The 17,889-nt window shown below is 46.1% G+C and overlaps 1 protein-coding gene across 1 annotated transcript in view; it reads right to left on the reverse strand.

Annotated features, from left to right (window-relative positions):
• Positions 1-17,889, reverse strand: part of LOC141270836 (uncharacterized) — a 175,387-nt gene that overhangs the window by 107,327 nt on the left and 50,171 nt on the right. The window contains exon 10 of the mRNA XM_073680937.1: positions 10,911-11,269. Coding sequence (XP_073537038.1) covers positions 10,911-11,269 — 359 coding nt within the window. The remainder of the gene's footprint in view (positions 1-10,910; positions 11,270-17,889) is intronic.

The following is a 17,889-nucleotide window of genomic DNA, read 5'->3' on the forward strand; positions in this document are numbered from 1 at the left end:
TTCTCAAAGAAAGGTGTGCCTGCGCTCCACCAGCATGTCGCACACAACATCACCGCTTCTTTGAGAAACTCTGTGTGTGACAGGGTGCATTTCACCACAGACACTTGGACGAGTAGGCATGGACAGGGGCGTTACATGTCGCTGACTGGGCACTGGGTAACTATGGTGACAGCAGGACAAGGGGCTGCTGTCCAAGTCTTGCCGTCCCCACGAGTTGTGCGTCAATCCTCTTTATGTCAAAGTTCCTCCACTGCTTCTGCCTCCTCAACCTCCTCTCGGTCTTCCACCTGCACCCAAAGCCTGTCTGGTCATGCCACAAGCTTTCTAACTGCGCAGAAGGGATCCTGCACACCTCCTTACTATGCTGGCAGTAGGGCTCAACGTCATCAGGCGGTTTTTACATTGAAATGTCTGGGAAATGTGAGTCACACAGCTGAGGAGTTGTGGTCAGCTCTGGAGAACCAATTTCATGAATGGTTGTCTCCACTGGACCTGAAACCAGGGAAGGCCGTGTGCGACAATGCTGCAAACCTGGGTGCGGCCCTTCGCCGGGGCAATGTCACACACGTGCCTTGTATGGCTCACGTGTTGAACCTGGTTGTCCAGCAATTTTTAGCCCACTATCCCAGACTAGATGGCCTTCTGCAGAGGGCACGGTCGCTGTGTGCTCACTTCCGCCGTTCGCATCCCGCAGCTCAGCGACTTACATCTCTACAGAAGTCGTTGGGCCTGCCACTTCACCGGCTAAAATGCGATGTGCCTACCCGGTGGAATTCAACTCTGCACATGTTGCAGCGACTGTGGCAGCACCGACAAGCCCTGGTGCAATACGTTCTGACGTATAGCCTGGGCCAACGAGATTCAGAGGTGGGGCAAATCACGCTGGAGGAGTGGTCTCAGATCAGGGACCTATGCACCCTTCTGCACAGTTTTGAAATGGCGACGAAGATGTTTAGTGCTGACGATGCCATTATCAGCATGACTATTCCGGTGATTTACATGCTGGAGCACATGTTAAACAGAATTCGGAGTCAGGTGGTGGCACAAGAGGAGGTGGAGGAAGTAGAGGAGGAGGAGTTGTATGCGGAAGGGCTAACATCTGCAAGGTCCAGACGGTCGGCAGCACCAAGGCGGCAGGCATGTGAGGGTGGGGGAGATGGTTTTACCAGGGCGCATGGTAGCAGCCAAACTAGTGAGGAAGGTGCAGGAGCCCAGGAAGAAGTGGAGGACGAACTGATGGAAGACTCATCAGATGAGGGAGACCTTGATCACATTTCTGTTGTGCGAGGTTGGGGGGAGAGGACAGAGGAAGGAAGCATGATTGTTACCTCGCCACCAACACAACAGGGACTTGGTGCTCCTGGATGCGCAACACACATGAGTGCCTTCTTGCTGCACTACCTGCAACATGACCCTCGAATTGTGAGAATTAGAAATAATCCTGACTACTGGGTTGCCACACTGTTAGATCCCCGGTACAAAAGTAAATTTGCAGAAATTATTCCTGCCATAGAAAGGGATGCACGCATGCAGGAGTATCAGCAGAGACTGTTGCAGAATCTTACATGTGCTTTTCCACAAAATACCAGTGGTGCACGTAGTGAATCTCACAGTTCCAACTTGCCAACCGTGGGACCGTCAAGTGTTCAGCACTCAAACCGTAACAGAACCACAGTATCTGCTGGTAACATCAATTTTGCGGAATCATTTCACCACTTTTTTAGCCCATCCTTTGCAAGGCCACAGGAGACAAGAAGTCTGACACATAGTCAACGCCTAGAGACGATGGTACAGGAGTATCTCCAAGTAAACATTGAAGCCACGACTGTGTCACTGGACCCTTGCTCTTTTTGGGCTTCCAATCTGGATAAATGGCCGGAGCTAGCCACTTACGCCTTGGAGATCTTGTCATGCCCCGCAGCCAGCGTTCTGTCTGAACGTGTGTTCAGCGCTGCTGGTGGTGTGCTGACAGATAAGCGCACGCGGCTCTCCACTGATAATGTAGACAGACTCACGTTCATAAAGATGAACAAATCATGGATCCGAAACGACTTTTCTACCCCTGTGTCATCCTGGGGAGAGTAAAAGCTTGATGATTGGTTAAAATCACCCTACCAACCGTTTTAAGCTTTCAAATTACTAATCATGTTTATCTGTATCTTGACTGGAAAATAATTTGGGCTTTGTAGCAGTGTGCAGCACTGATCCTATTAGGCCATCTATACTAAAGCTTCACCAGATTTAAAATTAAAAATAATTTTTAGCTGCATCTAGCCCGGAAAATAATTTTGGGGCTCCGAGATGCGCAAGGCACATAAGTGCCTTCTTGCTGCACTACCTGCAGCATGACCCTCATATTGTCAGAATTCGAAGTACTGGGTTGCCACACTCTTAGATCCCCCAAACTTTTCGATCAACCTTTTCATTTTAATAAAGACCAAAAAAATGGTCATTTTTGAAATTATAAGCATTAGCAGGTTGTTAGAAACTGAAATCAAACAGTTTTCAACTCAAAACTTTATTCTAGGTGATGTTACATTTTCACATAGGACCCCTTGTTCGAAAGGAGCTTCTGAACTCTCTCGTCCATTGAATTTGTCAGGTTTTGGATGGTTTCTGCTTCAATTGTTTTGCATGAGGACAGAATACCCTCCCAGAGCTGTTGCTTAGATGTGAACTGCCTCCCGCCATCATAGACACTCCTTTTAATGATGCTCCAAAGGTTCTGAATGGGGTAGAGGTCAGGGGAGCATGGGGGTCACACCATAAGTTTGTCCCCTTTTATGCCCATATCAGCCAGAGATGCAGATGTTTTATGTGCAGCATGAGATGGTGCATTATCATGCAGAAAAATGATCTTGCTGTGAAATACACGGTTCTTCTTCTTGAACCATGGCAGGAAGTGCTGTTTGAGAAAATCCACATACATTATGGAGTTCATCTTTAGCGCCTTCAGGGATCCTAAAGGGGCCGACAATCTCTCTCCCCATGATTCCAGCCCAAAACATTACTCCACCTCCTCCTTGTTGGCGCTGTAGCCGTGTTTGCGTGGGGTGTCCATCAACCAGCCATCCTCCACTCCATCCATCTGGACCATCGAGCGCTGCACGGCACTCATCCGTGAACAAAACAGTTTTGAAATCAGTCTTCATGTAATGTTTGGCCCACTGGAGCCGTTTCTGCTTGTGTGAAGTGGATAGAGGAGGTCGACAGGATGGCGCATGCACAGCTGCAAACCTCTGAAGGACCCTGCATCTTGTTGTTCGGGGGACGTTGGAGGCACAAGCAGCTTCAAAAACTTGTCTGCTGCTGACAAGGCTTTTTTGCCGCTGCTCTTTCAACCTGACGTAATTGCCTGTAGGAAAGAGTCCTCAATTTGCCCTTATCAGCACGCACACGTGTGTACTGTGAATCAGCTACATACTTCTTGATTGCCAAGACACTTCATCCTGATCATCGCACAATGTTGATTGTAGTCATGCCTTGACCTAAACACTCCACAATTTGTTGCTTCTCAGCAGCCGACACATCCTTTTTCTTTCCCATTTTGGCAGAAAATGTAGGCTGCTTAATAATGTGAGAGAGCCTTCTTAAGTAGTCTTGCCTTTCATTGGACACACCTGCCAAACTAATTAGCACAGGTGTCTGCAATTGCTTACAGTGATATAAAGAGCCCTGACACACATCACCATCAATGAGTTTAACTGACAAACAAACAAATTCTTCCCTTATCACTCCTAAACACTTTTTGTATAATAATTTGGAACGCAGTGTACATGTGCTTTTCCACAAAACACCAGTGGTTCACGTAGTGAATCTTACAGTTCTAACTTGCCAACCGTGGTCTGTATGGAGTTGTTCAATAAAGGGCCCAAAATTAAGATAACATAGATGGGAGAGGTCTCTATGAATAGGAATTCCTAAGTATTTGATACCCTGTGAGGGCCAGGCAAAGGGAAAGTTGGACTGGATGGAATCCTATATGGATTTGGGGAGGGAGACATCGAGGGCCTCAGACTTCGCTGCATTGATTTTAAAATTTTACCATGTAACAAAGTGATCTATTTCAGCCATAACAGCATGGATGGATATATGTGATTGAGTGATATATACTAGGACATCATCAGCAAATAGAGAGCACTTGTACTCGGTGCCTCCCACCTCAATCCACCTAATATTGGGGTTATGGCGAATTGATGAGAGCAGGTGCTCCGTCACTAGGATGTATAAGAGAGGGGACAGAGGACATCACTGCCTTGTCCCATTGGTGATTGTGAAAGGTGATGAAAATGTTCTGACGCACCCCCTGGGCCTTGGGACACCCGGAGCCGGACCCTTTTTGGTGGATGCTGGTGGTTGTAGTCTTCGTGGCGGCCACCCAGTTCCGTGGCTCAGGGCGGTCAAACCAGTGGCGGAACTATTTATGTGGTTTTCATGTTTAAATGTCCGACTACGCCACCCGTGGATTGCGGTCAGAGTGAACCGCCGCTACAGGGCAGACCACTGAGGCTGGTGTTGTGGGTGCAGCAGAGCGTAGCATAACTCCCCACGGGAGGAGTATAGCCTCAGGGCAGTGTATGCGGAGGATGGGGGTGATGGTGCAGGGCAGCAGCAGTAACGACACGGAGTCAGTGATGCAGTTCAGGGCCTTTACTCACAGTTCTTATTATCCAGACCACGTCTGCAGGTAACGGCTGCCCACGTCGTACTGTGCTCACCAGGTGAGGGGCTCAGACAACTCCCAGATAACTTTGGAGCACTTCACAGGACCCCCTTTGTGTGTCCTTTGTCTGGCCTTTCTTACCAACACTTCTGTCCGGCTGCCTCGGGCCTCCTCTTGGTAAACTTGGCGCCAGTTTCCCTGACCCTATGTGGTGCCTTCCTAGCGGGTGTAGCGAGGGGCTGCGCCACATAAAATGTCAGAGCCTCCGGTTTCTAGCTGAGGGTCGTTTCCTGCCTCCACTAGTTCGGGGACCGGTCTCCCCCTTTGGCCTGACCCCTCCACGCAGGTGGATTCGGGCGTGCGGTGGCGATTCGCCCGTCCGCACCCCTGGGATCCCTTCATTCCTCGTTCCTGGAGCCTTCTCCGCTCCTCTTCCTTCCTTCTCCCTCTTCCAGGCCTGGGCCTCTGTTACTAGGCCCGCCTCCGGAGCAGAGCTCATGCAGAGCCCCTGCTCCCTGCCACTTCTGCTCAGACTTCTCTGCACTGAACTAAGATGGTGCCCACCTTTTATACTCCCTTCTCAATGCACCCAGGAACTGCTTCCTCCCTGCTCCTGCACTACAGGGTTCCCCTTCCTCAGTGTTCCCTCCCCCCACTCCAGCCAGGGACAGGGACTGTCGTGCCCATCTCAGGGGCATATTGGTCGCCCTGCCCCACGGCAATGTGGTGTAATGCATGCAGGTGTCGGGTCCTGATCCACACTCCATCCTTACCTGAGAGTGAGATATCACACCTCTGGGTGAGGTGCAATACGTCTGTAGCAACCGAGCCCTCAGGGTGCTACAGTTCCATTTATCTTCAGCCTAGGTGACGTATTGCGATACAGGGCCGTGATTTTGGCTATAAAAGGGTCCCCTAGACCCCTACCCCAAGCTTTTTAAGAGAATCATATATGGCGTGCCAGGAGACTCTATGGAATGCTTTCTCAGCATCCAACGAGAGTATCTAATTACAAATTTTTAACTGCATCTAGCCCAGGAAATACTTTGTGCCTAGTAGCAGTGTCTGCTAGTGAGCGGATTATCCCGGCTGTTAAGCAAGCTGCACCACCTGTAGTTTAGACACTTAATTTTTTCAAAGGAAATGCTTCGGGACCATGGGATACTTAGTGAAGAGCATCAGGAGGCACCCCAAGGCATAGGGGCTGGGACTGGCAGTAGGATGCCTTGCGGTGGACAGCCGAGCTCGATCCTTATAAAAGCTTTTTAACTGCAGCAGCTTTAGTGGACGCTACTGGAGCTGGAATTACCGCGGCTGCTGGCATGAGACTTGCCCTCCAATAGATCCTTGTAAATGGATTTAAAGTGTATTCATTCAAATTAGAGAGACAATTTAAATTAAAAAGCTTAGAGCTGCCTCCACCACAGGGGGGCTCGCTCGACCCACCAGCGGACAGGCACCAGTATTGGGAGAGGGGGGCTGGCCGTCAGGGTTCACCGCGGCTCTGGCACAAACCCGGCGACACGGAGGTGGCACGGGCAGGAGCGGACTGGCCGTGTCGGCTTCTCACTTTTTGGATTTTAGAAGGGCATGACTTGCCTATATCTGTGTCTCCCCCTCCTTTTACTCCTCCACCTCTTTTATTTTCGCATGACTATATGTACTTGTCACTTTTCCATGTGTTAGTTATGTCTTCTGAGCAGTTTGTCAGCTTTTGGACACCTTTGAAGGTGTTTTCTATGTGTTTTTGTTTGCCTGCCATTGGTTTTAACGGTGTTCGAAGGTGTTCGACGAACAGTTCGACGAACAGTTCGGCGAACACACGGGTGTTCGACGAACCGAACCGAACTCGAACACTACAGGGGTGGCTCAACACTATTTAGGAGCAGTTAGTTTTTTAATGTTTATTTTGTGACTTTGATTTTCCTTCGTGGTCGGTAATGAATCAGAAGACAGGACCTGTTTCATAGGATCAGATGACAGATTCACTTCAATTATAACCTGCGGGATCTCAATCTCATCTGATTTAAAAACTGAAGATGTCAGTTGTACCTCTGATCTCATGGTACAGTCATCTGCCAAGATTAAATATCCTTGAATTTTATATTTTTGAACATTTCTACTTAAACTGTCTGTAAATATGGCAGGTTATATAAAAATATTGAATTATTCACCAAGACAATGACAGTTCACAGTATAATAGAAAACCTCATAGGATGAACCAGTAGAGCGTGGTGTTCAACTGTTCATTCTGCCCCATAAATATAGAATAAAAAGCCACAATAAAAAGTTATGTAGGTGAAAATAATACCAATAAAAACTTCTACTCATCTCACAAAAACATGTCCCCACTAAGGTCCATTATCTGTCAATGGAAAATACTGAGGTTACTTACCGGGTAGCCAGTTTTCCCTGAACTTATGACAGCACTCCTGAGAGAGGGATCCACCCCACAAGGACGGGAGACATACGGAAATAAAAGGGTGGTACCTCTCCCCCGCATCAGTTGGGTTACAGAGCATGATAGGACCTCCAAAATAATTATATACATAACCCACATCACAAAATCAACCAATCTATAGTGCACACCCATATGGTGAGAAACGGGGGGAGGTGGGGGAAATATATGGGTGCTGTCATGGGTTCTGGAAAAATCAGCCACTGGTAAGTAACCTCAGTGTTATCCCTTCACCCATGACAGCACACCTGAGAGATTTCTGGAGAATTTGAAACACCATAGGCAGAGACCACCGTTTGCAGTACCCTTCTACCAAAGGTTAAGTTAGCAGAGGAAGACAGATCCAGCCTGTAGTGTTTAAAGAAAGTAGATGGTGAGGACCAAGTAGCGGCCTTACAAATTTGATCAATTGATACCTCCGCTTTCTCTGCCCAGGAGGTCGCCATAGCTCTGTTGGAGTGAGCCTTGATGCCGTTAGGGATCGGAGCACCACTAGCAGAGTAGGCTGAATTAATGGCCTCCCTAATCCATCTTGCAATGATGCCTTTTGTTACCGCGTAACCCTTCCTATCACCCTGAAAGACCACAAACAGGTATTGGGGATCCCTCCACTGGCTGGTCATAGACTTTCACTGTAACAGAGCCCTTCTAACATCAAGATTATGAAATTTCTCCTTCCTTGAATTCTTAGGTTTATTATAAAAGGAGGGCAGGATAATTTCTTGACTCCAATGAAATTTTAACGCTACCTTAGGAAGATAAGCTGGATCAGGTCTTAACACAAATCTATCCTCATATACAGGTGCATCTCACAAAATTAGAATATCATTAAAAAGTTAATTTATTTCAGTTCTTCAATACAAAAAGTGAAACTCATTATATAGTGTCTTTACAGAGTGATCTATTTCAAGGGTTTATTTCTGTTAATGTTGATGATTATGGCTTACAGTCAATGAAAACACAAAAGTCATTATCTCAGTAAATTAGAATACTTTATAGCAACAGCTTGAAAAATGATTTTAAAATCCGAAATGTTGGCCTACTGAAATGTATGTTCAGTAAATGCTCTCAATACTTGGTCGGGGCTCCTTTTGCATCAATTTGGCGTGACATGGAGACGATCAGCCTGTGGCACTGCTGAGGTTTTATGGAAGCCCAGGTTGCTTTGATAGCAGCCTTCAGCTCGTCTGCATTGTAAGGTCTTGTGTCTCTCATCTTCCTCTTGACAATACCCCATAGATTCTCTATGGGGTTAAGGTCAAGCGAGTTTGCTGGCCAATCAAGCACAATGATACTGTTGTTTTTAAACCAGCTATTGGTACTTTTGGCAGTGTGGACAGGTGCCAAGTCCTGCTGGAGAATAAAATTTCCATCTCCAAAAAGCTTGCTGGCAGAGGGAAGCATGAAGTGCTCTAAAATTTCCTGGTAGACGGCTGCGCTGACTTTGGTCTTGATAAAACACAGTGGACTTACACCAGCAGATGACATGGCTCCCCAAACCATCACTGATTGTGGAAACTTCACACTAGACCTCAAGCAGCTTGGATTGTGGCCTCTCCACTCTTCCTCCAAACTCTGGGACCTTGATTTCCAAATGAAAATTGGAACTCTGGGACCTTGTGGATTGTGTCAGTGACTGCCTTCTGGACATCTGTCAAGTCAGCAGTCTTCCCCATGATTGTGGAGCCTACTGAAACAGACTAAGGGACCTTTTTAAATGCTTAGGAAGCCTTTGCGGGTGTTTTCTGTTAAATATTCTAATTTAGTGAGATAATGACTTCTGTGTTTACATTGGCTATAAGCCATAAACATCAACATTAACAGAAATAAACACTTGAAATAGATCACTCTGTTTGTAATGACTCTATATAATATATGAGTTTCACTTTTTGTATTGAAGAACTGAAATAAATTAACTTTTTAATGATATTCTACTTTAGTGAGATGCACCTGTATCTGTGAATAAGGAGGGTTTGTAGAAAGGGCCTATATATCACTCACCCTACAGGCTGATGTCAAAGCTACCAATATGATAGTTTTGAAGGTAAGATACTTGGCCGACAACTTCTGCACGGGTTCAAATGGGTCTTTGGTCAATGCTTCTAGCACCAGATTTAGATCCCATGGGGGAACCCTAGGAATTGGGACTGGCCAGGACCTATCACAGGATTTTATATACCTTGATATCCACTTATTGGCAGTGATATTACCACTATACAATGCTCCCAAAGCTGATACCTGGATCTTAACCCTAGAACGCATACCTGGGGCCTCGCAGGCCCGCCCTGTTAATTGTTTTCTATTTTCTGCAAGATTACTTTAGTTAGAATTTTGAAACTCTAGGTATTCCTCAGGTATATAGTTGTTTGTCATTTTTGTTTGAGTTATTCCATGTTATTTGCACACGGGCCTAAAAGGCCCCAGGTATGTGAAAAAGTAGATTTTTATGGTCATGCGTTCTAGGGTAGAGTACTAGTAGCTAACCCCAGTTCGAATCACATCTGAAGGAACTCCATAATGGGACAAGACTGGAGGCTTTTGACCCAATGGCTTCCCTAAAAACTCCAAGAATTCTTTCCATGTCCTGCCGTAAATTCTTGTTGTTCTAGGTTTTCTACTTCCTAGCAAGGTGGAATCTGAGCCTGGCGAAAACCCTTTGTTACTCAATACTGCCATTTCAAATTCCACGCTGCTAGATGGAATTCCTTTACTTGAGTGTGGAATATTGGCCCCTGCGTAAGAATAATAATAATAATCTTTTTATTTATATAGCGCCAACATATTGCGCAGCGCTTTACAATTCAGACACATTATCGGCACTGTCCCTCACAATCTAAATTCCCTATCAGTAGTGGAGAGTGGGAGGAAACCGGGGAACCCGGAGGAAACCCACGCAAACAAGGGGAGAACATAAAAACTCCTTGCTGATGTTGTCCTTGGTGGGATTTGAACCCAGGACCACAGCGCTGCAAGGCTGCAGTGCTAACCACTGAGCCACCGTGCTGCAGGTCTGGGATCTCCGGGAAGATCCATGGATCTGACAGTGACATTATTCTTAGTAGGGAAAACCATGGTCTTTTTGGCCAGAAAATGGCAATCAGAATCACTCTTGCCTGATACTCCCTGATCTTTTCACGATTGCTGGAATCATCGCTATCGGAGGGAAGGCATAAGCAATCTTAAAGTCCCAGGAAATTTGGAGGGCATCTACCGCATACAAGTTTCCCCTTGGGTCTGGAGAACAGAACTTTTTTACCTTTCTGTTGTGCCTGTTGGCAAACAAACCTATTTCTGGCAACCCCCATAGTTGAACTATCTGCTGAAAAACTCCAGAGTTTAGGGCCAATTCCTCGTTTCAGCTTGTTGCGGCTTAGGAAGTCTGCCTTGGTGTTTTCTGCTCCCCTTATGTGCAGTGCTGTAAGGGACAAAAGATGTTGCTCTGCTACCTGAAAGGGTTTGCTCAATGCTTCCATTAGGGACCTTGTTCCCCCCTGGTGGTTGATATACGCCACCGTAGCTCGGTTGTCCAACATAATTTGGACATGGCGACCCAGGATGAGAGGAAGAAAGCCCTCTAGAACCTTTACCATCACCCACAATTCTTTTAGGTTTGATGCCCTTCCTTTCGCAGGGTGTGTCCATGACTCCTGAATTGTATGACTCCTCAGGTGTGCTTCCCAACCCAAGTTTCTCGCATCAGTTGTAGTTATGTTGTTTACTAGCCTCACCCATTGGACCTCCTAATGTTAAATTTGCCCTGTCTGTCCACAATGAGAGGGAGTTTCTGACCTTTAAAGAAAGTTTCACCTTCCTTTCTAAATGCCCTTTTAGTAATCTTTGCGTAGTCAGGATTTCCAACTGAAGCCGTCTCGTGTGGAACTGGGTCCATGTGACTGCTGAGATGCAGGATGTTAGGATTCGTAACAAAGACATAGCTTTCCTTAAGGTGATCTTTGGAAGCTCTATGGCTGCCGAGGCCAGGTTTTCAACCTTGTCCACCTTGCCCTCGGGTAAGAAACAAGTCTGAAGCTCGGAGTTTAGCCTTGATTCTGAGTGTTCACCATCCAGCCCAGATTTTGTAAGACGACTGTCACTTCTTTTAACTGTGTAGCAGTGGTTCTCCAATTTTCCAACTATTAGTAAGTCGTCTAGGTAACGAACGATTCATAGATGTAAATAAATCCCGGGACTCACATGTATGTTAATGCTCTTTAATGAAAATCCACAGGAAAACGTTTCAGCCCATCCCTGGGCATTTGTCAATTGACAAAAGCCCGGGATGGGCTGAAACATTTTACTGTGGATTTTCATTAAAAAGCATTAACATACATATGAGTGCCGGGATTTATTTACTTCTATGAATGGTGGTTTACCACGTGCACCACAATTTACAACAGAGTGCTGACCACCTTTTTAAATTATTAGGTAAGGAACGATGATTGTATTTCAGATGCGCAGAAAGGCTGTCATCTCAGCTATTAACTTGGTGAATACCTTCGGAGCTACTGACAACCTGAATGGAGGGGCTCTGAATTGATAATATCTGATCTTTCCTTGTATGTATAGGGCCACTCTTAGGTGTCTCTGATGGTCCGGATGAATCGGGATGTGATAGTAGCCACCATAAAACAATTGTAATAAAGACGTTTTATCGTCGTAGTCACAGACTCCATCTTGAAAGTGTGATTTTTTTTACCCAGTGATTGAGACTCTTCAGATTGATGATAGTCCTGAATGAGCCATCTTTTTTTTTTATCAAAAAGTGGGGGGGATAAAATCCCCTTCCTTTTTGTTTGTCCGACATCTCGCATAGAACCTGCTTCTCTACTAAGCCCAGGATCTCTGTCTCTAGAGCAGGGGTGGGCAATTAATTTTCCCGAGGGGCCACATGAGAGACCGTGACTGTTGGGGAGGGCCGAACCAATAGGCTGAAATTAATTCTGCTCAATATTAATATTAACATGAGCATGAGCCCCACACAGCCTCCCCATGTCCAGCATGAGCCCCACAAAGCCCCCCATGTCCAGCATGAGCCCCACACAGCCCCCCCATGTCCAGCATGAGCCCCACACAGCCCCCCATGTCCAGCATGAGCCCCACACAGCCCCCAAGTCCAGCATGAGCCCCACACAGCCCCCCCATGTCCAGCATGAGCCCCACACAGCCCACCCCATGTCCAGTATGAGCCACACACAGTCCTCCCGTGTCCAGCATGAGCACCACACAGCTCTCCTGTGTCCACCATGAGCTCCACACAGCCCCCCATGTCCAGCATGAGCCCCACACAGCCCTCCGGTGTCCAGCATGAGCCATACACAGCCCCCCATGTCTAGCATCAGCCCCACACAGCCTCCCATGTCCAGCATGAGCCCCACACAGCCCTCCCATGTCCAGTATGTGCCCCACAGAGTCCTCCCGTGTCCAGCATGAGCACCACACAGCCCTCCCATGTCCAGTATGTGCCCCACAGAGTCCTCCCGTGTCCACCATGAGCCCCACACAGCCCTCTATGTCCAGCATGAGCCCCACACAGCCCTCCCGTGTCCAGCATGAGCCATACACAGCCCCCCATGTCCAGCATGAGCCCCACACAGCCCTCCCAAGTCCAGCATGTGCACCACCCACCCCCCCATGTCCAGTATGAGAGCTCGAGAGCCTCATGTCCAGCATGACAGCCCTTCCAAGTGTCCAGCATGACAGCCCCCCAGTGTCCAGCATTAAAGCCCCCCAGTGTCTAGCATTAAAGCCCCCCATGTCCAGCATGAGAGCCCCCCCTGTGTCCAGCCTGACAGCCCTCCCTAGTGTCCAGCATGAGAGCCCCCCCTGTGTCCAGCATGAGAGCCCCTCTGTGTCCAGCATGACAACCCTCCCTAGTGTCCAGCATGAGAGCCCCCCTATGTCCAGCATGAAAGCCCCCATGTGTCCAGCATGACAGCCCTCCCTAGTGTCCAGCATGACAGCCCCCCCTGTGTATAGCATGAGAGCCCCCCTGCGTCCAGCATGAGAGCCCCCCCTGTGTCCAGCATGAGACCCCCCCTGTGTCCAGCATGACAGCCCTCCCTGTGTCCAGCATGAGAGCCCTCCCTGTGTCCAGCATGAGACCCCCGTGTCCAGCATGACAGCCCTCCCTGTGTCCAGCATGAGAGCCCCCCACTATGTCCAGCATGAGAGCCCCACTATGTACAGCATGAGAGCCCCCCTGTGTCCAGCATGAGAGCCCCCTCTGTGTCCAGCATTAAAGCATCTCTTGTGTCCAGCATTAAAGCCCCCCTGTGTCCAGCATCAAAGCAAAGCCGTCCCTGTGTCCAGCATTAAAGCCCCCCCTGTGTCCAGCATATACTTACTTCACTCCCCGTTTCCCTACGCTCCTGTCTCTGATGCACTGACTCTCCACAGTGTGCAGGCTGATGCCATTGTGTCAGCTGTTTCTAACGCTGATTGGTGGAAGAGGGAAGTGGCGGCCCCTCCTCCACCAATGCATTCACCGCGGATTGAGACCACGGATTGAGACAGCGGTGACGGTGTGCAGGCGGGCAGTGACGGCGAGCGGTGACGGTGTGCGGTGCAGTGCGGCCCGTGGGCCACTGTTATCAGCCCTTCGGCTGTCTCGGTCCGCGGGCCGGACTGGAACAGCCAGAGGGCCAGATGTGGCCCGCGGGCCGCACGTTGCCCAGATCTGCTCTAGAGCAAGCTGTTCTTACGCTGATCTTCTGATAGGGGTTATTACAAAAGATTGACGTGGCAGATAGAATTCTACTACTATCTTCAGGCCTTCCCTTACTATACTCTGGACGCAGGTGCTGGAGAAGGTGTTCTCCCAGGCCTGAATGAAGAGAGAAAGTCTTCCCCCTACTGCTGGCCTGGCGTCATTGTGAGGATTTTTTGGAAGTGGAGGAGGGACCTCCGAACATGAACCCGGTGTGACAACACAGCTTCTAATCTTAATTACCAGAAGAACAGCAAGGGTTCACACAGCTTGAGAAAATATTTTGTGCTCAGGAGGAGAATAGTCCAATGATAAGTTTACTAAACCTCCGGCACTAATAAGTGAAGAAACAACTGTTTATCATTCCGAAATTAAATTTATTCCAAAGAGTGACCATAATGAGAAAATAACCAACAGAACGTTTAGTTTTGGCTAATTGCCTCTTTCAATTCCATTCAATAAAAAACGGAGAAAGCAATCGCTGACTTTCGCCTACATTTACAAGAGCGTAAACTGAATAAATTCCTCCGTGATATGGAGGATTACCAAAAAATTCAGGTTAATAACTGGCAAGATCCCAATTTTCCACAGGAACGAAGATCCTACTGCCGAGGATTCTCACCTGCCACTTCCAGCTCTGATAGTGAGAGTTCACGCCCTGGCTTTTGTGTTTTAGGCACCAAACGTGGATGCGGACACAGGCAACGACCCGGAAGGGCGAACGAAAGCACCGCAGCCACATCACGTATGCAAACGAGATCCCAGGTATGGTAGAACCTATTGTTTATAACATATAGCTTATCTCCAGCTGAGTCATCAGTATTACAAAAAGGTTTATCCTTTGTCCAACGCCACACTTTAATGACTATTTTGGATCAAGAGTTATGCCGATTTTTTAGAACAATAAGACTAAAGGCACATTTTTTTCATCTTAAGTCCCAACAGAAGGGGAATGATTCTACTAGCACCACTGATGTCTCACAGACTATGACCCGATTTTCGCTGAAGCAATTGAATTTGTCTATATCCAGCTCATTTCATCCGCCTCGAACGTATCATCCCGTGGAGACTTACATTGCTTTAGTCCGTAAAGAAGTTGCTAACATTTTGGGAAACATTAGAAAAGGAACCTTTAAATTCATCAAAATGTACTCAGATAGAGGAAAGAGCTTTATCGGATTTAAAAAACAACAAAAGCATTGTCATAAAATCAGCAGGGGGCTCTATTGTAGTGATGGACAGATCTAAATATATAGCGGAAATATATTCTCAGTTATCCAACAGTAATCTTTATTCACCTTTATCCCAAGATCCCACATGGGAGATATCTAGAGAAATTCAAAACTTGACTAAACAATTTAAAGATAGGGACATTATTGACATCAAACTGAGTGAATTTCTGGTAAATACACATCCTATCACACCAGTATTCTACACTCTCCCTAAGGTCCACAAGAATTTACACAACACATTGTGGCCTCTACAAATTCACTGTTATCTCCACTAGCAATTACTTTGGAAATAATCCTAACTCCTTTGATACAAAATATACCCTCTTTCCTCAAGGATACATCTCACTTTCTTAAATGTTTAAATGAAATAGGTTCGGTTCCCGCACACTCCTTACTTGTAACATTGGATGTGAATAATTTGTATACCAGCATTGCTCATGAAAAAGGTTTAACTGTCATGAAGCTTTTTTTGCAAAATACAATTTTTTGCCCTTCTCAACAGGACTTCTGATTATCTTTACTTACCTTCATTCTGAACAAAAATGTCTTCCTGTTCGAAGACCAATTTTACATTCAGAAAACTGGCACAACCATGGGCTCAAACGTGGCGCCTCCATACGCTAATATCTACATGGCGCATTTTGAGAACCTGCTTTTCCAAAGATATGCGTTATCTTGGAAAAGGTATATTGATGATGTATTTATTATCTGGGTAGGGGATGAGCCATCACTTATCTCTTTTGTCCAGGAAATTAATAACTGTACACCAGAAATTACATTACAATGGATTGTAGTAAAACCAAGATCAATTTTTTGAACACCAATGTCGTTAAAGATGAATATGGTTCCCTGTCCACTGACCTATATGTTAAACCTACAGACCGTAATAGTTTAGTGCATTACACCAGCAGTCATCCTAAACACATAAAAAAATCCTTACCACATTCCCAACTCTTGTCGAATTGGACGGATTGTAAGTGACAAGTCCCTACGTGACACCAGATTAGATGAAATGAGAACCAAATTTAGACTCAGAGGTTATCCCGAGCACCTACTCCAATATTCAGGGACCCCATCACCGAGAAATCTACAGAAAGTTCCTAGGATTTCCTTTGTTAATACGCACCACCCCTTGATGAATCTTTTCCATCAGGCAATTAAGAAACATTGGTCTTTATTGCACGACTCTTATCCTGAAATTACAGAATTTAAAACTACTCCTCTCATTTGTCATAAGAGACCAAGAAATATACAGAATTTTTTGGTTAGGGCTGATGTAGGCTCTCCCACTAAGGTTGATACACAAACTTTTCTAGCAACCCCAAAAAGAGGCACATTTCCGTGCCTTCATTGCCCCCAATGTTCTAATGTTACCAAAGGTGAATATTTCACACATCCAAAATCCGTAATTTTTTTCGGATGTTTTTCACACATGCGATTCTTATTATGTTGTTTATTTGATAAAGTGTCAATGTGGTCTTGAATATGTTGGGGAGACTACCCAACATGTCCGAGACCGCATTTCACAACACAAATCCACGATTAGGTGCAAAAAGACATTATTACAGATTCCTGCCCATTTTATAGAGGCTGGGCATAATGTTTCTCAATTACGCTTTCAGGTGTTGGAAACCGCATCCTAAGATTAAAAGAAAGAGAATCCTTTTGGATTTTTAAATTAAATACCTTGGAACCATATGGACTAAATAGGGAGTATGAGGTTCTTTATTAGAGGTTTCTATTACTGTAGGAATCAATAGGATTCTCTTCTCATGTCTTTATATATGTTTGTATTCACTATGACTTGCCTTTATATAAAATTATATAAAAATATTTAAAAATCTCTAATATTAAGGACACTAATGTAATTCTCTGTTTATTTCACAGGCTCCTTAGAATTTCCAGAGGTATTTGCTCCGGCATCTTTCCTCATTTCTCTTGTTTTTTCTTTAACCCCTTTTTCTTCCCTGTAGTTTTCTTGTCTTCCCTTCCTCTTTTTTTGTTTGTTTGCTTTTTATTTTCCCTTTTGTTTACCCCCCCCCTGCTCTTTTCCTTTTTCTTCCCTCTTCTTTTTCCTCTAATGTAGTTGATTTTCACCTTTCTCACCTCTCTTCTATGCTCATTTATGGTGTCACCCTGTTCCAAGTCTTATTCTCATATAGCCCGCTTTAGGTTTACTGCGCATGCGCATGGTGGAACGCAACTCACCCCTCTCTTTCAGTATTATACTGGCGCGTCACTTCTGGTGAGCGGTAGTGACGTCACATCCAGCTAGCGGTGGAACGCAGACTGCACCGCATTCTTCGGTCGTGGCGGTATAGTTTTCCAGAACAATGATCATCCACTCACCACTACTGTTCACACCCACCCCTTCCTGCCTTGACGCATATAAAGTGGGACACATCTCCCACATGCACACACCGGCGCATTGATCTTCTGCTACGCTACATGGACGCACCCTTGTGGGATTTCTGGAATCAAATAAGTAAGTTTCACAGCTATATATTTGGCTTGATACTTTCTGATATGCACCCTGAGGATTTCAGTCTTTCTTTTGTTTCTGAAGTGTTGTTTTTATATCTCATTATTCCTCTATGTATTTTATCTCCTGGTTCCTTCTGGGATGAATACCTTTAGGATTCTAAGTCTGCCAGCTCCTTTCTGATTTTATGGCATTGATGATTTCTTACTGATTATTTTTATATTATAGGCACAATTTGCGCTTGAATATGACCACCTATGCTTGAAAAAAGTGACCCACTACTTGGCAACCTTAGATATGAGCTCTATGTATGTTGAAAAAAATATGTATGTAATATGCCTGGCTTTA

Source organism: Phyllobates terribilis, unplaced genomic scaffold (assembly GCF_046119375.1).
Source record: "Phyllobates terribilis strain yellow unplaced genomic scaffold, ASM4611937v1 Scaffold_5__5_contigs__length_657084704, whole genome shotgun sequence".
In the NCBI taxonomy this organism is placed as follows: domain Eukaryota; kingdom Metazoa; phylum Chordata; class Amphibia; order Anura; family Dendrobatidae; genus Phyllobates; species Phyllobates terribilis.